The sequence below is a fragment of the Ranitomeya imitator genome, chromosome 1 (assembly GCF_032444005.1).
Source record: "Ranitomeya imitator isolate aRanImi1 chromosome 1, aRanImi1.pri, whole genome shotgun sequence".
In the NCBI taxonomy this organism is placed as follows: Eukaryota; Metazoa; Chordata; class Amphibia; order Anura; family Dendrobatidae; genus Ranitomeya; species Ranitomeya imitator.
Genome location: NC_091282.1, coordinates 359,623,650 through 359,647,114, shown reverse-complemented (window position 1 = coordinate 359,647,114; position 23,465 = coordinate 359,623,650). Strand labels below are relative to the sequence as shown.

Here is a 23,465-nt window from a genome sequence, read left to right as displayed (position 1 = left end):
ATGACGTATGTGCGATGTAGAAGCCGTTGGTTACTATGCGCACATCGTATACGATATATGTTACACCATGCAATCATGCCGCCACAGCGGGACACTAGACGACGAAAGAAAGTTTCAAACGATCTGCTACGACGTACGATTCTCAGCGGGGTCCCTGATCGCAGGAGCGTGTCAGACACTGCGATCTCGTAACTATATCGCTCGAACGTCACGAATCGTGCCGTCGTAGCGATCAAAATTGCACTGTGTGACGGTACCCTTAAAGGTTCATTGCACATGCTTTGAGATTAGATTGGATGGCGTCCTGTGAGATAAGGAAAGCAACAAGTCTTGCAAAATTTTAAAAGGGGTTTACCAGAATCAAAACTTTATGTGCGCTGCAGCTTATTATTATTATTATTCATTATTATAGCGCCATTTATTCCATGGCGCCTTACATGTGAAAAGGGACATACATAGACAAGTACAATAAACATGAGCAATACAAGGCACCCACAAGGACAGAAGGCCCGCGAGGGCTCACAGTCTACAGGGGATGGGTGTGGATACACTAGGAGAGGGTAGGGCTGGTCGTGCGGCTGTTCAGCTTTCAACTTTATTCCAAGTTGATGGGACTATGCTGTGGATGAGTGTTGAAATAGATATTATTATTTATTATTATTCACATGTGAAAAGGGGTATACATAATAAAAAAGTACAATAATCTTAAGCAATACAAGTCACGACTGGTACAGGAGGAGAGAAGACCCTGCCCGTGAGGGTTCACAATCTATAGGGGATGAGTGAGGTGAGGATACAATAGGTGAGGGCAGAGCTGGTCATGCAACGGTTTGGTGGATCGGTGGTTACTTCAGGTTGTAGGCTTGTTGGAAGAGTTAGGTCTTCAGGTTCCTTTTGAATGTTTCCACGGTAGACGAGAGTCTGATATGTTGGGGTAGAGAGTTCCAGAGTAGGGGGATGCGCGGGAGAAAGTTGTATGCGATTGTGGGAAGATGGGAGTAGAGAAGGAGGTCTTGTGAGGATCGGAGGTTGCGTTCAGGTAAGAACAGGGAGACTAGGTGACAGATGTATGGAGGAGACAGGTTGTGGATGGCATTGTATGCCATGGTTATGGTTTTGAACTGGAGTCTCTGGGTAATGGGGAGCCAGTGAAGGGATTAACAGAGGAGACGCCAGAGAATAGCGGGGAGGACAGGTGGATTAGTCAGGCAGCAGAGTTTAGGATAGAATGGAGGGGTGCGAGAGTGTAAGAGGGGAGGCCACAGAGCAGGAGATTCAGGCCCTAGGACTGAACCTTGTGGAACTCCGACAGAAAGGGGGCAAGGTGAGGAGATGGTGTCTGAGTGGGAGACACTAAATGTTCGGTCTGTTAGGTATGATGCGATCCAAGGTAGGGCCAAGTCTGTGATGCCAAGAGATGAGAGGGTGTGTAGTAATATGGAGTGGTTCACTGTGTCAAAGGCAGAGGAAAGGTCCAGGAGGAGGAGGACAGAGTAGTGTCGCTTGACTTTGGCAGTCAGTAGGTCATTGGTGTCTTTAGTTAGGGTAGTTTCAGTGGAGTGATGTGGTTAGAAGCCAGATTGTAAGTGGTCAAATGGAGCAGGAAGAGAGGTGGGAGGATAGTTCGAAATGGACATGTTGTTCCAGGAGTTTTGAGGCATAGGGGAGAAGTGATATGGGGCAATAGCTATAGAGATAGATACAGAGGATGGGTCAAATGAGTCCTTTTTGAGGATGGGTGTGATTGAGGTATGTTTGAAGCTTGAGGGGAAAACACCAGTTGTTAGTGATAGGTTGAAGATATATGGGTTAGGGTTGGGATGAAGACTGTGGTGTGGTTTGGGATCAAATGGGATGGGATCGGGTCAAGTGCACAGGTGGTGAGATTTGATCTCGAGAGTAGGGAGGAAAGCTGGTCTTCTGTAATGGTGGAGAAGCTGGTTTTGGAGGAGGAGGGCTGAGCAGTTAGGAGGAGGGACTCGTGGGGGTGGGGGTGTGGGGGGGCTTTGTAGGCCAAAGCTTTCTCTGATGTTATCAATCTTCTGCTTGAAGAATGAGACAAAGTCTTCAGCTGAGATGAGTGAAGAGGGAGGCGCTGGGGGACGGAGGAGAGAATTGGAAGTATTGAATAGCTTTTTAGGGTTGTGAGACGGGGGATATGAGAGATGAAAAGTAGGTTTGTTTTGCTGCAATGATTGTGGACTTGAAAGTGGTGAGGGACTGCTTGAATTCAATGAGGTCCTCGTTGAAATGTAATCTTTTCCATCGCTACTCAGCAACCCTGGAAGCCCGCCTCAGTTCTTTGGTCAGGCTGGTGTGCCAGGGTTGTCTGTTGATTTTGCGAGCTTTGGTATGTGTGAGAGGGGCTACCGATTCAAGAGTTGCAGCTATTGTGGTGGTATATATAGCGGCTGCGGCATCCGCATTGTGTACGGAACTTATGTCTGTAAGAGGGAGTGTAAATCAAGGTGTTTGAGATTTCTGCAAGGTTGTGCAAGTTTGTGGGGTGGGGATTGTGGACCTGGAGAGGATAGGGAAGAGAATGTAGGTAGGTTGTCGTCAGAAAGAGGTGATGGTGAGTTAGAGAGGATAGATAGGGAGCAGAGGCGGGTGAAGATGAGGTCCAGTGTGTGGCCATCTTTGTGAGTGGCTGCAGAAGACCATTGAGCAAGGCCGAAGGAGGAACTGAGAGAATTTTAGTGACGACTGAGTGGGATGTGTCAATGGGGATGTTGAAGTCACCCATGATGATAGTGGGGATGTCAGCAGAGAGGAAATGAAGTAGCCAGGTGGTGAAGTGGTCGAAGAAGGTGGTGGCTGGCCCCGATGGGCAGTAAATGACAGCCAGTTGGAGGTTGATGGGGGAGTAGATGCGCACAGAGTGCTCCCAAAGGAAGGGCGGGTAACAGGGTGGCAGTGAGATATGGGTGAAGGAGCAGTTATCTGACAAGAGAAAACCGACTCCTCCACCATGCTTGCTGCTGCGGTGGCGTGTGTGGGAAAGGTGGAATACACCATACGAAAGTGCAGCTTCAGAGGCTGTGTCAGAGGGCGTGAGCCAGGCTTCAGTGATGGTGAGGAAGGAAAGTTTGTTAGTAATGAAAAGACAGAGCGATCGTTCCATAGATCTCCTGTTAGTGGGACTGGGAAAGCGGGGGCTGGGTGGATGGGTATAAGGCTAGAGAGGTTACGGAAAGTTGTGATAGAGCGTGGATGGGAGGTGGAAATGACTGTCTGGATGTGGTGAGGAGGGCCAGAATTTGGAGAAATATCACCGGCAGTGAGGAGCAGAGAAAGTGATAGTAGGTGGGAGCAGGAGAGGATATGAGGGGGCTGTCTGTGTTTAGCGACAGAGGATTGTATGTTGAGGAAAAGTTCTGAGGAGCATGTGAGATGATGGAGGGAGAGATAACCAGTTCATAACTCGGTGCAGGGATTAGGGGGATAGTAGAAAGTGAAGGATTATAGGGGTGAGCGTGAAAACAAACAGAAACATTGTTTACAGTGACTATCCAGTTATCTTCAGTTTCTTTCTGGTTTAATTCATAGTGCCACACACTACGATACACTTATATGATGCACTGGGCAGACTGACGTCTTGGCAGACTTCTGCTATGCACTACTTAGAAATTGATGACTTATCCTTAGGGCTCATACAGACAGACGTAAATTATCTCGTCCAAGAGAATCGGGACGATTTTGCAAACTAATCAGACTGTCAGCTTAGTGTGACCCCATTCTCTTGGATGAGAAAACAAAATTTCTCCGTCTTCTCTGTTGTCAGTGTGCAGAAATCAGACTGCACTAAGGTGTCATCTGAGTGCAGTCCCATATTTTCCACGCACTCATTGACTTGCATGGCTGAGTACGATCTGAATATCGAATCAAATTCAGGCATGCAGCAATTTTTTTTTCTTGGACAAACTCTATCCAAGTAAAAAATTGGACGTGTGCATGGCTCTACACCTCTGGCAAAAATTGAGACCACTGCAAAATGTTCAGTTTGTCTCATTTTTCTCTTCATAGGTATACTAGATCGTGGCCCGATTCGAACGCATTGGGTATTCTAGAATATGTATGTGTGTATGTATGTAGCAGCCACATAGTATATAGCACAGGCCATGTAGTATATAGCAGACATGCAGTATATAACACAGCCACGTAGTATATAACACTGTCCACGTAATATATGGCACGGGCCACGCAGTATATAGCACGGGCCACGCAGTATATAACGCGGGCCACGCAGTATATAACACGGGCCACGCAGTATATAGCAGTGTGGGCACCATATCCCTGTTAAAAAATAAAATTAAAATAATTAAAATAAAAAAACAGTTATATACTCACCCACCAGCGTCCAGCGAAGCTGTGCCGATGCGCGCGCTGCTGCCGCCAGCTTCCGTTCCCAGCGATGCATTGCGAAATTGCCCAGATGACTTAGCGGTCTCGCATAGGCAGCATTAAAAGTAAAAAGTTGGTCACACAGGGTTAATAACAGCGTTAACAGAGTGCATTACCCGTGGCATAACGCGGTCCGTTAACGCTGCCATTAACACTGTGTGAGCGCTGACTGGAGGGGAGTGTGGAGCGGGCGCCGGGCACTGACTGGAAGGAAGTAGGGAGGGACTAATTTTCAGCCAGACTGTGCCTGTCGCTGATTGGTCGCGGCCAATCAGTGACGCGGGATTTCCGTTACAGACAGACAGACAGACGGAAGTACCCCTTAGACAATTAGATAGATAGATAGATAGATTCTTGAGTAACATGTAAATTGTTCATTTATTCTATAAACTTCTGACATGTCTCCGAATTTCCAAGCAATAAGCTTTGTATTTTTTTTCTGAAAAGGAGAAATGGTCAAAGTTTTAACAAAAAACAAAACAGCGCTTTCTGAGCACAAATAATGCAGAGAAAACAAGTTCTTAATCATTTAGAAACAACAATACTAATGTTTTAACTCAGGAAGAGTTCAGAAATCAATATTTTGTGGAATAACCATGATTTTTAATCACAGCTTTCATGAGTCTTGGCGTGCTTTCCAACAATCTTTCACGCTGCTTCTGGTACACAAATGTAAGCAGTTCTTCTTTGTTTGATGGCTTGTGACTATTCATCATCCTCTTGATTACATTCCAGAGGCTTTCAAAGGGCTTCTGGTCTGGAGATTGGGCTGCCCATGACAGGGTTTTGATGTGGTGGTCTCTTAATTTTTGCCAGAGCTGTATAGCATAACATTGGTCCGAGTTCGACTCGATGTTTTGTCGGATCACACTCAGACCGATTTATACAGCTGTCTGCAGGAGCCTTTAGGATAGATCACCAATATCATCAGTGGAGGTCAGACACCCGACCCCAACAGATCAGCTGTTTGTTGCAGACAGAACTGCTTGACTCAATACACTGTGTACTGGCCATTCTCAACTAATGTGTAGACTTCATGATTGAATAGTCACTGATACAGCATCACCTGAATAAGTGTTAAATGCTTATGATTAGAATAACCCTTAACGGATGCAGATTTTTTTGTGTAGACGTTTGAAGTATCTGTGTGATGTTGATTGTCATCTGCCTTTCTCTGATGTATCTTAATTTGTAGATTGTGAGCCCTCATGGGCAGGGTCCTTTCGCCTCCTGTGCCAGTCGTGACTTGTGACTTGATGTAATGAGGCCAGACAATATATTGTAATGTGTAAAGATAAAATACAAATCTTTTAGTTTATAAAAAATAAAAACAAAACAGGATTAAAAATATATAAAGCTTATGGAACATGAAGAGACACATGAGCATGGGAGTAAATCGTAAAAAGTAATTATGCTAGTATGCACAAATAATATGCCATTTTAAGTTCTAATGAAAGATTTGTTTTAGCACTCAAATGAAGCAATCCAGTCATGTTAATGCTATCTGAATATACATGTAGAGGACTATTCAACCACAATGAAATATAAACTGCATAGTGCAGGTGTTTCAATGTGGATTCATGAATTGCCATTGTCAAATGCTCAGAAAGTGACTGGTGTCCCCATTGGAAGAAGCTCTTTCGCAAAACGGCGCTGTTGGGGTAGGAGCATGGAGGAGCCGGGAGACACTCACACTTTGTAAGTACCATCTCTAAACTTTGATCAAACTTCATAAATCTCATGTTTATTTTGAACAACATCTTTTGTAAGGATTTGCACTGATCACTTAATGCACATAATGCACCAGTCACTTTCTGAGCATTTGACTCTGCAAAATCCTGTGATGTTCACAATGGCAATTCATTAATCCACATTGAAACACCTTAAGTATGCACTTTATATTTCATTGTGGATGAATAGCCCTCTACGTGCATATTCGGATAGCATTAAAGGGAACCTGTCACTGTCACCCCCAAAATTGAAGGTGAGCTAAGCCCACCAGTATCAGGGGCTTAAGGCCCCTTCACATTAAGCGACGCTGCAGCGATACCGACAACGATCCGGATCGCTGCAGCGTCGCTGTTTGGTCGCTGGAGAGCTGTCACACAGACCGCTCTCCAGCGACCAACCATGCCGGTAACCAGGGTAAACATCGGGTAACTAAGCGCAGGGCCGCGCTTAGTAACCCGATGTTTACCCTGGTTACCTTCCTAAAAGTAAAAAAAACAAACAGTACATACTTACCTAACGCTGTCTGTCCTCCAGCGCTGTGCTCTGCACTCCTCCTGTACTGTCTGTGTGAGCACAGCGGCCGGAAAGCAGAGCGGTGACGTCACCGCTCTGCTTTCCGGCTGACCGACGCTCACAGCCAGTGCAGGAGGAGTGCAGAGCACAGCGCTGGAGGACAGACAGCGTTAGGTAAGTATGTACTGTTTGTTTTTTTTTACTTTTAGGATGGTAACCAGGGTAAACATCGGGTTACTAAGCGCGACCCTGCGCTTAGTTACCCGATGTTTACCCTGGTTACCAGCGAAGACATCGCTGGATCGGTGTCACACACGCCGATCCAGCGATGTCTCCAGGGAGTCCAGCGACGAAATAAAGTTCTGGACTTTCTTCAGCGACCAACGATCTCCCAGCAGGGGCCTGATCGTTGGTCGCTGTCACACATAACGATTTTATTAACGATATCGTTGCTACGTCACAAAAAGCAACGATATCGTTAACAATATCGTTATGTGTGAAGGTACCTTTATTTACAGCATTCTGTAATGCTGTAGATAAGCCCCCGATGTATCCTGAAAGATGAGAAAAAGTGGTTAGATTATACTCACCCAGGGGCGGTCCCGGTACAATGGGCGTCGCGGTCCGGGGCCTCCCATCTTCTTACGATGACGTCCTCTTCTTGTATTCACGCTGTGGCTCCAGCGCAGGCGTACTTTGTCTGTCCTGTTGAGGGCAGAGCAAAGTACTGCAGAGCACAGGTGCTGGGCCTCTCTGACCTTTCTCAGCACCTGCGCACTGCAGTACTTTGCTCTGCCCTCAACAGGGCAGACAAAGTACGCCTGCGCCGGAGCCGCAGCGTGAATACAAGAAGAGGACGTCATCGTAAGAAGATGGGAGGCCCCGGACCAGACCGCGACGCCTATTGGACCGGACCGCCCCTGGGTGAGTATAATCTAACCTCTTTTTCTCATCTTTCAGGATAATGGAATATTATTTGTGCATGCTAGCATAATTACTTTTTATGATTTACTCCCATGCTCATGTGTCTCTTCAAGTTCCATAAGCTTGATATATTTTTAATCCTGTTTTGTTTTCATTTTTATAAACTAAATAAAGATTTGTATTTTCTTTACACATTGCAATATATCGTCTGGCCTCATTACATCACTTGTTAACGTGTGTACATATGTTCTAGAAATAGACGTTTTTGCCCTGAAAACTTTATAAGACTGTATTAATTTGTTTTTATTATTATACCCCTCCTCACATGTAAAGCGCCATGGAATAAATGGCACTATAATAATAATAATAGAATTATTAGTCACAGACTCTTTATAGTTAATATTTAATTTCAATCAATGATATATATGCATGGGCCTTTATAAGAAAACCGAACATTCTTTGCTTTCTTCCTTCAGGATTATATTAAAGGACTCTGTACCCCAGAGTTAATTGAAGATTTAGACTACCCACGTGAGATGCATTGCATTTTTGAAGGAGCAAGAGGTCTTTTTCTTGACTGCTTAATTCGAGCAACTTCAGCATGTGTGAAACCCCAAACTCCTGGTCGTATCAAAATATCAGGCCTAGTAGAAGGAGTAGTTATGGCCCAGAGTCGGATTCATACTTTTTTAGATGAAAAAATATCCAAAGTGGAAGACCAAGAAGCTTCCATCAAAAGGAATTTTAAGGATCTGGTGGAGAAACATAATGATCAGCACTCCCTAGATCTTCTAATTCTCCCAACTTCCATAAAGGAGCAGTTATTATTCCTAGTAGAAGAAGACAAAGATCTTCGGGTGAAACACCCAATTATCCAGGAGAGGCTACCTATGCAAGCTTCTGACACAGCAATGAGCAATCAGCCTTTCTTTACTGCACCTACAACATCTCAGCCAATGACCATATCCAAATCAAAGTCCCCTAATGGAGTTTTGCGCCATAGGGCCTCTGAGCCACGTGATCTTATTACTGAAGCATGGGACAACAGTAGACAATCCATGCACCTACGTTACAACAAGAGACCCACAGTAGAGGAAAACCTGCATTACACCTCTAGTACTGAAGCATGGGACAACAGCAAACAGCCAATGAACCCAAGTTACAATAAAAGACCCACAGTGGAGGAAAATCTGCATTACGCCTCTAGTAAACCTGAAGAGAAGCCTACAGCGTGTAAAAAGGTGGAGCCATCCGATGATGAGGAGGAAGAAGATGAGTTTAAGCAGATTTCTGGATTGCTTGATACCATAATGGGGAAGGATGAGAGAGAACCAGGCTCTCAAACTCAGTTTTCTTTGGGAACTCAAAAGGAGTTTAAAATGCTCTTGGACTTTTTTAAGACGATGGGTTATCAGGAATCTGTTGTTCTTAAAGTTCTGCATGAGAATGGGATCCAGGAACCATCAGAGATACTTGACAAAGTTAACATGGAGCAGTCTAGCCATGATCAGACCTTGGGTCAAAAAAACAGGCCATCAACATTAAGAGGAATATCACATTCTGTTTCCAGCTCTAATGATGACAGTTACCTTCTAGAAGTAATGAAGTCGGCGGCCAAGAATTGTGGCTATTCTCCCAGTGAAATTGTAGACATTGGGGATGGTTCTGTGACAGGACTGCTTAGGAAATTAAATGAAAAAACAAATTCAGAGGATTTTCCGATTACTGCTAAAGCTCAAGGGAAAGAGCAAAAAGAAGAGGACTTGTGGCTTCAGCAAAACGCTGCTGCTCAATCACATCCTGCATTAATCATTTCAGACCCTACAATGGTACCGTTAAATGCTGGAAAACACAAAACTTTTAAGAGTAACTTTCCGGAGGATGATATTTTTAATGGTGGAGCGCAAGAAGTACCTGAGATAATTGGAGAGGTAATAAAAAAAGAGGATGAAGAAAAACACAATGTCCCTGTGGTGACGGGAGCACAGAGATTCAAAGAAGCAATACAGAAGAAGCCTTTTACTCTAAATTTAAGAAATAAAAAAGGAAATGACCAACTAAGGCATATTATTATAGATGGAAGTAATGTTGCAAAAATGTAAGTAGCAATGTTCTGAGTTCATAGTACATATTATCACTGCTTGTAAAATAAAATCTTCCTTAGTAAAATATCTCTTTAGAGGGGTTATCTGAAATTAAAGAAGAAATTCAAGGTCCTTGTTTGTAGTTTTAAATTCATCAAATTAAGTATATTGCTGGGTAGGACAGTTAGCATACCTTCATGGGTGCAAATAGATATTCCATCAATGAAAAAAGTCAAATTAAAATCTTTAGTAATTGGGAACCTGTCAGCAGGATTGTGCACAGTAACCTACAGACACTGTCAAGTTGGCGTCGTTATACTGATTAAAATCATACCTTAGTTGATAAAATGCATCTTGTAGTTGTTGATTAATCTTTATTTTCAGTTTCAAGTTAAAGGGAACCTGTCACCCCGAAAATCGCGGATGAGGTAAGCCCACCGGCATCAGGGGCTTATCTACAGCATTCTGTAATGCTGTAGATAAGCCCCCGATGTTACCTGAAAGAGGAGAAAAAGACGTTAGATTATACTCACCCAGGGGCGGTCCCGCTGCTGGTCCGGTCAGATGGGCGTCTCTGGTCCGCTGCGGCGCCTCCCATCTTCATTCCAAGACGTCCTCTTCTGATCTTCAGCCACGGCTCCGGCGCAGGCGTACTTTGTCTGCCCTGTTGAGGGCAGAGCAAAGTACTGCAGTGCGCAGGCGCCGGGGCTCTCTGACCTTCCGGCGCCTGCGCACTGCAGTACTTTGTTGTGCCCTCAACAGGGCAGACAAAGTACGCCTGCGCCGGAGCCGTGGCTGAAGATTAGAAGAAGACGTCATGGAATGAAGATGGGAGGCGCCGCAGCGGACCAGAGACGCCCATCTGACCGGACCAGCAGCGGGACCGCCCCTGGGTGAGTATAATCTAACGTCTTTTTCTCCTCTTTCAGGTAACATCGGGGGCTTATCTACAGCATTACAGAATGCTGTAGATAAGCCCCTGATGCCGGTGGGCTTACCTCACCCGCGATTTTCGGGGTGACAGGTTCCCTTTAATGATATGCTTGTGCTCCGAGGCGGCCTGTGGGGGGGTCTTCATGTGGAGCTCTGATTAGGTATTGATACTGATGGCTTGTGACTGGTCATTGATCCCTCACTTACCTGCTCCCTATTTTACATTCTTAATGCAATATGTATTGGAACAAAAAAAGAAAATCACATTCAGCAGGCAGGCGGCGCCTGCGCTGCAGCATGATCGCATCTATAATATGCATTAAGGTATTTTATTTAGTCATATACATTTATTCTGCAAACAAAATAAAAATTCTGTCTCAAAGTGGCGCCGCCCGTGCAGTAGCATCTATCGGCGATCCGATAGATGCTACTGTGCAGGTGCCATAATTTTTTTTTCTTTCCTCTAGCAAATTGGCGCCGGCGATGCCTGCACAGTAGAGTAGCAGCTATCGGATCGCCAGCTCCATTTTGAGACCATTTTTTTTTCTTCAGAATAAACGTATATTAATAAATAATATAATTTAATGTATATCATAGGTGCCATCATGCTGCAGCGCAAGCGCTACCACCGGCTCCTGCTTGCTGAATGGGAATTTTTTATTTTTTTAATATATATATTATAGTCAGTATGTAAAATAGGGGGCAGGTCACTGAGGGATTGGTGACCTGTCAGAAGCCATACAGGTGCATAAGTAAGCAGAACACCACATAAAGACCCCCACAGGCCGCCCCAGAGCACGAGACACACATTAAGCTAAAATAAAGATTAAACAACAACCACATGACGGATTTTATCCGCCAATGTATCATTTTAATCAGTATAACGGGGCTGACCTGACAGTGTCTGTAGGTTACTGTGCACAATCCTGCTGACAGATTCCCTTTAAATGATACACAACAAGGACATGCTGATTCCCAGGTAGTGCATTGTTTCGACAGTTGCCACCCCTATGGGCTTGATTGATGTGCCTTCTATGCAGCATACAACCTAGTTGTTATCTGAAGAGTTGTCAGTCAAACCCATGGAGGTGGTAATAGGCGTGGAGTAATTCTGAGAATAGATGTGTTAGCCATGACTCAATCTGGCCTCGGCGCACTTACAATGTAATATCAGTTTGCAGCCAGAAGGATCTGTCACGATTTGTCATTTAATAGTCCAAGTAGAAGTGTAATTAGTTTGGTGACCCTAAAGCTCCCCAGAGTTTCCCTTCAATTGTTGAAGATCCAGTTTGTCGTCTTAGTGGAGAGCAGGTACAAATAGCCTCTCGCTTGGGAGGACTTGGCTTATTCATGTCTTGCTTGGCCTTGTGACAGTAACATGGTTACCAAACATTTGCTTCAAGGTTAGTTATTACAATGATGCTGGATTCATAGGTCACATTTTTACCATTGTTCAGTCTTGGGGACTCTACTACCAAAATAGGCATTTTAAAATTGACTTTACCACTGTTTTGGGGTACATTCACATTTGTGTGTATTGTGTGCTCTGTGTTCCCCGATCTCTCCTGACCTGAACTAACAAACTCATGTTAGACATTGTGGCCCAATCATGGAAGGTAAAATGAATATGAATTCAGCTATGAGAGCAAATAGGATTTTTGCTATTTCCCACCAAAGTGTTTCCCCAGACCGCAAAAGTTTTATTTTCAAAACTAAGCAGTACTTACCTTTTAGGCTATGTGCACACATATTCTGGTCCACTGCGGATTTTTCTGCAGCGGATTTGGTAAATCCGCAGTGCAAAACCGCTGCGGATTTATCGCGGATTTACCACGGTTTTTATGCGGTTTTACAACTGCGATTTTCCATAGGGGCAGCTGTAAAACCGCTGTGGAATCCGCAGAAAGAAGTGACATGCTGCGGAATGTAAACCGCTGCGTTTCCGCGCGTTTTTTTTTTCCGCAGCATGTGCACAGTGGTTTTTGTTTCCCATAGGTTTACATTGAACTGTAAACTTATCGGAAACTGCTGCAGACCCGCAGCTGCGGAAATGCTGCGGATACACAGTGAAGGAAAAAAGTATTTGATCCCTTGCTGATTTTGTAAGTTTGCCCACTGACCTTGTTGGCAAGCACAACAGTCAGACTTTTTTTGTAGTTGATGATGAGGTTTGCGCATGTGTCAGGAGGAATTTTGATCCACTCCTCTCTGCAGATCCTCTCTAAATCATTAAGATTTTGAGGCTGTCTCTTAGCAACTTGGAGCTTCATCTCCCTCCATAAGTTTTCTATGGGATTAAGGTCTGGAGACTGGCTAGGCCACTCCATGACCTTAATGTGCTTCTTCTTGAGCCACCCCTTTGTTGCCTTGGCTCTATGCTTTGGGTCATTGTCTTGCTGGAAGAACCAGCCACGACCCATTTTTAATGTCCTGGCGGAGGGAAGGAGGTTGTCACTCTGGATGGAGCCAAGTACCATAAAATCCTTTCTCCCATTGATGCGGTGAAGTAGTCCTGTGCCCATAGAAGAGAAACACCCCCAAAACATAATGTTTCCACTTCCATGCTTGATAGTGGGGCCGGTGTCCTTTGGGTCATAGGCAACATTTCTCTTCCGCCAAACATGGCGCGTTAACACATGTGGAATCATATACTTAACAAAAAAGTGTGAAACAACTGAAATTATGTCTTATATTCTAGGTTCTTCAAAGTAGCCACCTTTTGCTTTGATGACTGCTTTGCACACTCTTGGCATTCTCTTGATGAGCTTCAAGAGGTAGTCACTGGGAATGGTCTTCCAACAATCTTGAAGGAGTTCCCAGAGATGCTTAGCACTTGTTGGCCTTTTTGCCTTCACTCTGCGGTACAGTTCACCCGAAACCATCTCTATTAGGTTCAGGTCTGGTGACTGTGGAGGCCAAGTCATCTGGCGTAGCACCCCATCACTCTCCTTCTTGGTCAAATAGCCCTTACACAACCTGGAGGTGTGTTTGGGGTCATTGTCCTGTTGAAAAATAAATGATGGTCCAACTAAACGCAAACCGGATGGAATAGCATGCCACTGCAAGATGCTGTGGTAGCCATGCTGGCTCAGTATGCCTTCAATTTTGAATAAATCCCCAACAGTGTCACCAGCAAAGCACCCCCACACCATCACACCTCCTCCTCCATGCTTCACGGTGAGAACAGGCATGTAGAGTCCATCCGTTCACCATTTCTGCGTCGCACAAAGACACGGTGGTTAGAACCAAAGATCTCAAATTTGGACTCATCAGACCAAAGCACAGATTTCCACAGGTCTAATGTCCATTCCATGTGTTCTTTAGCCCAAACAAGTCTCTTCTGCTTGTTGCCTGTCCTTAGCAGTGGTTTCCTAGCAGCTATTTTACCATGAAGGCCTGCTGCACAAAGTCTCCTCTTAACAGTTGTTGTAGAGATGTGTCTGCTGCTAGAACTGTGTGGCATTGACCTGGTTTCTAATCTGAGCTGCGATTTCTGAGGCTGCTGACTTGGATAAACTTATCCTCAGAAGCAGAGGTGACTCTTGGTCTTCCTTTCCTGGGGCGGTCCTCATGTGATCCAGTTTCTTTGTAGCTCTTGATGGTTTTTGCCACTGCACTTGGGGACACATTAAAAGTTTGCCCAATTTTTCGGACTGACTGACCTTCATTTCTTAAAGTAATGATGGCCACTCGTTTTTCTTTAGTTAGCTGCTTTTTTTCTTGCCATAATACAAATTCTAACAGTCTATTCAGTAGGACTATCGCTGTGTATCCACCAGACTTCTGCATAACACAACTGATGGTCCCAACCCCATTTATAAGGCAAGAAATCCCACTTATTAAATCTGACAGGGCACACATGTGAATTGAAAACCATTCCCGGTGACTTCTGTTATGCTATCTGAGACGAAAGCGAGAGTGGACCCTCTGGACCGTGGTAAGGTACTATCTCCGGGCGAGCAGACCAGGTGTTAACCAACCCCTATACAGGGACTGGCTGGGGCAGGCCCGAAGAAGACCCAACCACAGTAGCAGATACCAGAAGGGACGGCTCAGGAGAAATACAAGAGAGGAAAACAAAAAACGGAACACAGGAGCGGGACACACGGAGGCAGGGAAGCTGGCGCACAATGGAAGACACGGAGACTGGAAAACAAGCTGTACTGAGGAGAAGCAGAAACGGAGGCGAAACTGTAAAGAAAAAGAGAGAGAGGACGGGATAAGTAAAGGCACAATGGCGAGAGGCAAGCGAGAGATACCGGGCTAGCACTAAGCACAAGACGAGAAGGGCCAGAGGCAAAAGCAAAAAGCAAATGACACTCAGGCACCTCCTAGCAGGGGAGGTGGCCTGAAATACTGAGGGTCTTACCGGGATTGGTTGGGACTACCGGATCCCAGCTCCCGGAAGCAGGAGAAGCTAGACTGGAGTGCAGGCGCCCACCGTAGAACCCTGCGCATCGGCGCAGATGCTGAACCTCCCCAGCAGGAAGTGGAGGAGGAGCCTGCAGAAGACGAGCGCGCCGCCCCCCGGAAGCAAGACAGTGGGGACGAACAGCGGCGGAAGGAGTCGGCGGCGCTGGAGAGGCAGGAGGGACAACACGCCGGGACCCGAACGAGGAGCGGCCGAAGCAAGCAGGGACAGCGCGCCGGCGACCAGAAGCGGAGCGACGAGGGTAAGTAGCGGCCGTAACTACCTCTTGAAGCTCATCAAGAGAATGCCAAGAGTGTTCAAAGCAGTCATCAAAGCAAAAGGTGGCTACTTTGAAGAACCTAGAATATAAGACATAATTTCAGTTGTTTCATACTTTTTTGTTAAGTATATAATTCCACATGTGGTGTTTCATAGTTTTGATGCCTTCTGTGTGAATGTACAATTTTCATAGTCATGAAAATACAGAAAAATCTTTAAATGAGAAGGTGTGTCCAAACTTTTGGTCTGTACTATATAATTCATCTGTTACATTTAAAAAATTACAAACAGGAAAATGGGCTGATGCAAAAGTTTGGGCACCCTTTGATATTTGTGATAACTTTGACCAAGGTTTCAGACCTTAATTAGCCTGTTAGGGGTATGGCTTGTTTACCATCATCATTTGGAAAGGCCAGGTGATGCAAAATTTCCCAACTTTATAAAAATCCATCCTCTTTTAAACTTGTGACAAAAAAAAAAACAGCAGCCATGGGTTCTTCTAAGCAGCTTCATAGCACTCTGAAAATGAAAATGGTGGAGGTCCATAAAGCAGGAGAAGGCTATAAGAAGATGGCAAAGCATTTTCAAGTTGTCCTTTCCTCCATTAAAAATGTAATTAAGAAATAGCAATTAACAGGAACTGTGGTGGTAAAGATAAGGTCTGGAAGACCAAGCAAAGTTTCAGTGAGAGCTGCTCGTAGGATTGCTAGATAGGCAAATCAGAATCCCCCACTTGACTGCAAAAGACCTTCAGAAAGATTTAACAGACTGTGGAGTTGTGGTACATTGTTTTACTGTTCAGAGACTCCTGCACAAATATGGCCTTCATGGAAGAGTCATCAGAGGAAAAACCCTCCTGTTCCCTCTGCTATCTGTGTCAGCCAACTGTGGCTGTTAGACATCATTGAAATTAAATATGTGAACCGAGCCGACCTATGAGCCATAGTCAAATAGTTTTTATTGCTGTAATATGAAAACATTTTGCAACATTTGATACGTATATGTTACTATACACCAGCAAAGAGTTTGTGTTCTGTTGGTTGGATGGCTAAGAAAAGGTTAGCTTCACTTTTTTCCCAGGCATCATGGGATATGGAAAAAATGATTGAAGGCTTGAACTTATTACAGCTCTGTACAACCCCGAATTATATCGAGATATAATATGGCATCCATAGCAGTCTAAGAGGCCCTAATGTACAGAGCTATAGAATATGCCCTTATTCTCCATCAGGTGCCACAGGTACCAGGTACGGTGCAGTATAAAGTCTCAATACAAATGATGCTCCTGTGACTCCATTTATTGCACTGTGTCTCTACTTCTGCTGTGTCATGCCAATGCTCAGCATTACAGGGTAGAATTTTGTATGGTCTAGGTAAGTGTTGTAAGACTCAAATGAGTTCTTCCTCAAGTGTGTTTTAATAAATTCGACAAGTAAATTAACAGATATAATGGTCATCCAATGTTTCTAGTAGTCATGTCTTTGTTAAGGTTGTCTGTACAATGATAACAATATATCAATCATAACTGTGACACGTAAACGGTCTTTCATTCTGAGGAGGGTTTAAAGAAGTTGTCCTGGTTTTTCACTAAAGTCTACAGTTGTTCTACATTCGAGACCGAGTGGTCATGTTATCACAAGTATGTGTTATGCATACACCAGGATGTGTGCGGCCTCTCTCACTTCATTTGTATTGAACAAGGCTAAGCACACTGCAAATAAGCAAGTACATGAGATAATGGATGTCCAAGATATTGGACAAAAAGTTAAAAAAATACAATCAAGAAGAGAAGAAGCCAGAGAAAGAAGAATAGATATATAGGATGGAGAACTGATAAAGGGTCCAGAGTCTCGCTTGGATACTTCCAGAGTATAGCCAAAGCAAGGGTTGTATAATTATGGCATTGGTAAATTAATAAGGATACAGCTAAGGACCTATCTGAATGCAAGTAATCAGAGAAAATGATAGAAATACCAGATCTGAGGAACAGGAAGCTTTATGCTGAAAAAACCCCTACTGTGTGCACCAAACACACTCTATGGCGAAGGTATGAAGGTTCAGGCCACAAGGAGACGACTGTTCATATTCAGGGCTGTCCTTCAGATCTGGTTATTCCACCACTACCGTCACACTTAGCGACGCTGCAGCGATACCGACAACGATCCGGATCGCTGCAGCGTCGCTGTTTGGTCGCTGGAGAGCGGTCACACAGACCGCTCTCCAGCGACCAACGATCCTGAGGTCCCCGGTAACCAGGGTAAACATCGGGTAACTAAGCGCAGGGCCGCGCTTAGTAACCCGATGTTTACCCTGGTTACCAGCGTAAAAAAACAAACACTACATACTTACATTCAGCGGTCTGTCCCTTGCCGTCTGCTTCCTGCACTGACTGCTGGCCGTAAAGTGAAAGCAGAGCACAGCCACAGCGGTGAGTCACACAGCGGTGACTCACCGCTGTGCTGTGCTTTCACTTTCACTTTACGGCCAGCAGTCAGTGCAGGAAGCAGACGGCAAGGGACAGACAGCTGAATGTAAGTATGTAGTGTTTGTTTTTTTACGCTGGTAACCAGGGTAAACATCGGGTTACTAAGCGCGGCCCTGCGCTTAGTTACCCGATGTTTACCCTGGTTACCAGTGAAGACAACGCTGAATCGGTGTCACACACGCCGATTCAGCGATGTCTGCGGGGAGTCCAGCGACCAAATAAAGTTCTGGACTTTCTTCCCCGACCAGCGACAGCACAGCAGGGGCCTGATCGCTGCTGCCTGTCACACTGGACGATATCGCTAGCGAGGACGCTGCAACGTCACGGATCGCTAGCGATATCGTCTAGTGTGACGGTACCTTTAGTCATTACCTTTACACCTAAACTCCATGTTTCCTATTGTCCTTACTGCTCTCACCCGGGAGCCACCCTTGTCCTTCATCTGGGCGTTATAGTTCATTACAACTTATTACTGTTAACGTTTTATAGGAATACTACATCTATTTATTACTATGTGCCATGTCTACACCTGATGATCGTGCCTTGGATATAGTTTGTCCCCTTATCTCATCTCCTACCTGTCACTTGTTGGGTCACAGTTACTATCATTGTACATATGACCTTGACAAAGACCAAACTGGTGGAAACGTTGGATGAACATGATCTGTTAATTCACTTGTCTGATTTATTACATGACACATACAGCAATCATCTGAGTCTGGCAAATATTTAGGTGCCAGAATTCTGCAACACTATTCAGTGCAGGATGTTGTGACTTTTCTTGTCAAACAGGATTCTCATGATAAATCTCAATTAAACTCAATGGAGCAGATGAGTCTGTACGCGATCGGAAATTTCCAGTTACATAAATATTTGTCTATGGTTGAAGAGACTTGAGCGATCATATCTAGGGCTATGGGAATCAGTAGCCGGCTGGTATCTGGCATGTTGTATCTAAAGATGGTTAACTTGGATTTCCCCTTTAACTCTTTGTGACAATGATCTTTCACTATTGGTAATTACTGGTACAGTAGTAGTAGGATATCAGTTCAATTGTAGGAGCTTTGTCTAAATAGTACAAGCAACGTTTCTAAATATATTTTTAAATACTCTCATTATTTAAATAACCGGTGATTTCTGCTTTTGCCCATTGTTCCTCTCACTTTCTTGTATTCGCGTTGAATTGTCAACCCGATACTTTCCATGACTCATTCAAAAACTTCTTACCTATAACGCGTGTTCATCTGATACTAATGTACTGTACAGGACAATATGTGCTGCTCACAACACAGTGATTTTCTTATTCAAAGTATTTGTCCCCTACAGTAAGGCCATGTTCACACGATCCTTTTTTTCATGCGGAATTGCCGCGATTTTCCCGCTGCGGGTCCGCAGCTGTTTTCCATGCAGGGTACATTACATTGTACCCTATGGAAAACAGGAACTGCTGTGCCCACAATGCGGAAAATAAAAAAAAAAGCCGCGCTGAATAGCTGCGGGAAAAAAGAAGTACCATGTCACTTCTTTTTTCGGAGCCGCAGCGGTTCTGCACCCATTGACCTCCATTGTGAGGTCAAACCCGCAGTAAAACCCGCAGATGAAAAAAATATCTGCGGGTTTTACTGCGGTTTGTGGTGCAGAACCGCTGCAGCAGGAAGTGCGGGGAAGCGGGCGGAAGTGCGTGGGCGGAGTGTGGCTGCCCCCCCGTGCTCAGATCCCGCCCCCCGTGCTCCAATCCCACCGCCCCATGCTCCGATGCCCCCCCCCCAGTGCTCCGATGCCCCCCACCGTGCCCTAATCTCCCCCCTTATACTTACCCGGCGTCCCGGTGTCCGTCCGGCCGTCTTCTCCCTGGGCGCCGCCATCTTGCAAAATGGCGGGCGCATGCGCAGTGCGCCCGCCGAATCTGCCGGCCGGCAGATTCGTTCCAAAGTGCATTTTGATCACTGAGATAGATTATATCTCGGTGATCAAAATAAAAAAAAAATAGTAAATGACACCCCCCCCCCTTTGTCACCCCCATAGGTAGGGACAATAAAAAAAAATTAAGAATTTTTTTTTTTTTTCCCACTAAGGTTAGAATAGGGGTAGGGTTAGGGTATTTTCAGCCATTTTAACCCTAAAAAACTTCCTAGAAAACACACAGACTCTGCATAGAAAACTGCATAAAAAAAAGATCAAAAAAAGGATAAAAAAATGCATCAAAAAACGCATCAAAAAAGGACAAAAAAAGGACCTGCGTTTTCTGCCAAGAGCTGCAGTTTTTTAAAAAACAGTCCTGAAAAAAAGATGGAAATCAGGAACGTGTGAACATACCCTAACACTGCTGACCTTTCCTTAGGGCTCGTGCAGGCGACACAGCTTTTGGTCCAAGTGCTATCAATCGCACTCGCGCCAATGTTATTCAAAGGAGCAGTGTAGATGAACAATTTTTTTTCACTGACTGAATCTGCATGTGAAAAACATTGGATGAGACTCATCCATTCAAGACTATTGTTGTGAGAAAAACCCAGATGCCATATGGAACCACAGAATAGCATCCAATTTTTACAGATACATTGCAATTCTATAACATAAGAACGGATTGCACATGGATGACAAGTGAGAAAAAAAATTGGCCCACTTTTCTGGATGCAACTCTGATTTTTTTTTTTTTTTTTAAATGATGGTCGTGTGAAACTACATTTAGGATAGATCCTCAATATCAGATCAATTGGAATCTGACACCAGCAGTCCTACTGATCGCCTGTGGCTGGATGTAGAGAGCGTACGGAGTGGAACATCACAGACCCATCATACCGTTTAGTTGATACTGCAGAACCTCATTTGAATAAAAGATGATCTTCCATACCCTGGAGCAGCCACTTTATGACAAAAAAACCTTGAGGTTCCATAACTGCTTAGTAATAACTTCTACTAAAAAAAAACAAAAAACGGAACATAACATGTTAGGGCATGTTAGGTTAGGCTATGGGTTGAACTAGATGGACTTAGTCTTCCTTCAACCTTAATAACTATGTTACTATAATACAAGCCCTAAAAATGCCACCAAACTAAATGCCACCATTTTTCCTTGATTTGCCACAATACAATCCTGCTCACTTCCCTCATCACTCGTTGTGCTGATCAGGTTTGGCACATATTGACACAGACTTTCCAAATGGCCTATCCCATAGTTGTGTCATGTGAGTGCAATAGTTACTATTATTTCATTTTCATTTCACTAACATCAGCCACTGCTTTCATTTTTGATTTCCTGTGTTATCTATTCTGATCAGGAATCATGTGTAACTTGGTAAACTAAGGCGTAGGGCGTGCCACTGACTGATAATGGATGATGTTTCATTCCTTTCTTTGTAGACATGGCCTCCACCGTTACTTCTCCTGCCGTGGCATTGCACTAGCTGTACAGTACTTCTGGGACAGAGGGCATCGCAACATCACTGTTTTTGTGCCCCAGTGGAGGTTGAAGAAGGATAGCGACATTACTGGTAAGTATCTAAGGGAATCGTTCAGATTTCATGGAACAAGTCATTTTTGCTACGTTGATCTGGACTCGAGTATTATGTGTATAACTCACCTTGCCCATAACACTTGCCTGTCATCTCTCATAAATGGATTTTACACATGGTGCCATTAGACTTGGGCTTGTTTCACTCACGGAATTTGGATATACCCCACTGTGGTTATTGTGGTAGTTTTTGGATGAGGTTTTTTTTTTTTGAGCCGAAGAAACCACAGAAAATGGGCTGGCAACCTGATTATTTTCATACTCTGAAGCAGTGAATTGTTTCATTATTCCCTGGGCATGCTGCTTTTTTCTATTTGTAGAGTGGCTTATAAAGTTTTTCTTAGTTTTTCATTAGTGGTACAACTCGGCCAGGTCTGAGTGGGCTGTCATGGTTATCTTATACAGGGACGGATCAGTTTGCAGTCATTTAGAAGTACCTAGCAGCTGTTTAGAAGTCAAAGTCTAAAGTGAAAACTCGAGATTCTGATGATCATGCTTTACCTCCAAAACCAAGTGCTGTCAGTACTATGTTTTCTGAGGACCCAGGCCTAGTCTCCCGGAATTGTTCCAAAGTATAGCAGCTGACAATTTCCACACTCATGCCACATACAGTGGTTTGAAAAACTATTCACTCCTCTTGGCTTTTTACCTCTTTTGTTACATTACGCGTGGTTAAATATTTTTGTAGTCCTTTTTGTGTGTGATGCATCAGCACTAAATAGTCTAAGTTGGTGAAGTAAAGTGAGAATAAAAAAGGCAAAACTTAAATTTATGAGATCCAAAAACTAAAAATGGGCATGTGAATATGTATTCACCCTTTTGCTTTCAAGCCCCTAAAAATTTCTTGTGCAAGCAATTACCTTCATAAGTCACATCATTAGTAAAAGGAAGTCCACCTGTGTGCAATCTAAGGGTCATATGGTCTGTTAGTATATACACGCCTTTTCTGAAAGGCCACAGAGGCTGCAACACAAATAAGCAAGAGGCACTACTAACCAAATAACACCACGAAAAAATATATAAAAAAATCCCAATCTGAGGATTCCCTGGAGCACCATCAAATCCATTATCATCAAATGGAAAGAACATGGTACCTTACCAAACCTGCCAAGAGAGGGCCACCCAACAAAACTCTCAGCCCAAGCAAGGATGGCATTAATCAGAGAGGCAGCTCAGAGACCAAAGGTAACCCTGAAAAAGCTGCAAAGTTCCCAAGCCGAGACTGGAGTATCTGTCCATACGGCCACAATAAGCCATACACTCCATAGAGGTGGCCATTATGGAAAAGTGGGCAGAAAATAGCCTTTACTTACACACAAAAATTGTAAGGCTCGTTATAAGTTTGCCAAAAGACATGTGTAAGACTCTCTAAATGTATGGGGAAGGTGCTGTGGTCAGATGAGACCAAAATTTAACTTTTTGGCCACCAAGGTGAACTCTATGTCTGGCGCCAAACCAATACAGCTCATCACCCCAAGAACACCATTCCCACAGTGAAACATATTGGTGGCAGCATCATACTGTGGGGATGTCTTTTGGCAGCAGGGACACGGGAAAATGGGTCACTAGAGGAGAAGATGGATGGTGCAAAATACAGGGATATTCTTGATCAAAACCTGTTTTAGTCTGTCAGTGATTTGAGACTGGGACAGAGGTTCACCTTCCAAGAAGACAATGACCAAAGCATACCGCTAGAGCAATACTTGACTGGTTTAAGGGGAAACCTGTTTTGGAGTGGCCTAGTCAAAGCCCAGACTTTAATCCAATTGAGAATCTTTGGTCAGACTTGTAGATTGCTCTTCACCAAAGGAAACAATCTACTCTATATACTTGAGTATAAGCCGACCCGAGTATAAGCCAAGGCAACTAATTTTACCACGAAAAACTGGGTAAGCTTATTGACTTGAGTATAAGCCGGGAATGCATTGGTCCCTCATCCCTGTCCTGGTATGCATGGCTCCCCATCCCTATGCTTGTATTCATGGCTACCGCATCACTGTCCTTGTATGCGTGACTCACGCCCCCCCCCTGTCGCTGTTCTGGTATGCATGACTCCCCCGTCGCTGTCCTGGTATGCATGGCTCCCCCTGTCACTATCCTGGTATGCATGGCTCCCCCGTCACTATACTGGTATGTATGGCTCCCCCCTCCCGTCCTTGTATGCATGGCTCCTATTAAAAAAAAAAAAAA

At 44.4% G+C, this 23,465-nt stretch overlaps 1 protein-coding gene across 2 annotated transcripts in view; it reads left to right on the top strand.

Moving 5' to 3' along the window:
- The window catches only part of LOC138672687 (protein KHNYN-like), a 36,751-nt gene that overhangs the window by 3,930 nt on the left and 9,356 nt on the right, over positions 1–23,465 (top strand). For both annotated transcript variants that reach the window (XM_069760911.1, XM_069760902.1), the window contains exons 3-4: positions 8,049–9,670; positions 21,125–21,255. In XM_069760911.1, coding sequence (XP_069617012.1) covers positions 8,049–9,670; positions 21,125–21,255 — 1,753 coding nt within the window. The remainder of the gene's footprint in view (positions 1–8,048; positions 9,671–21,124; positions 21,256–23,465) is intronic.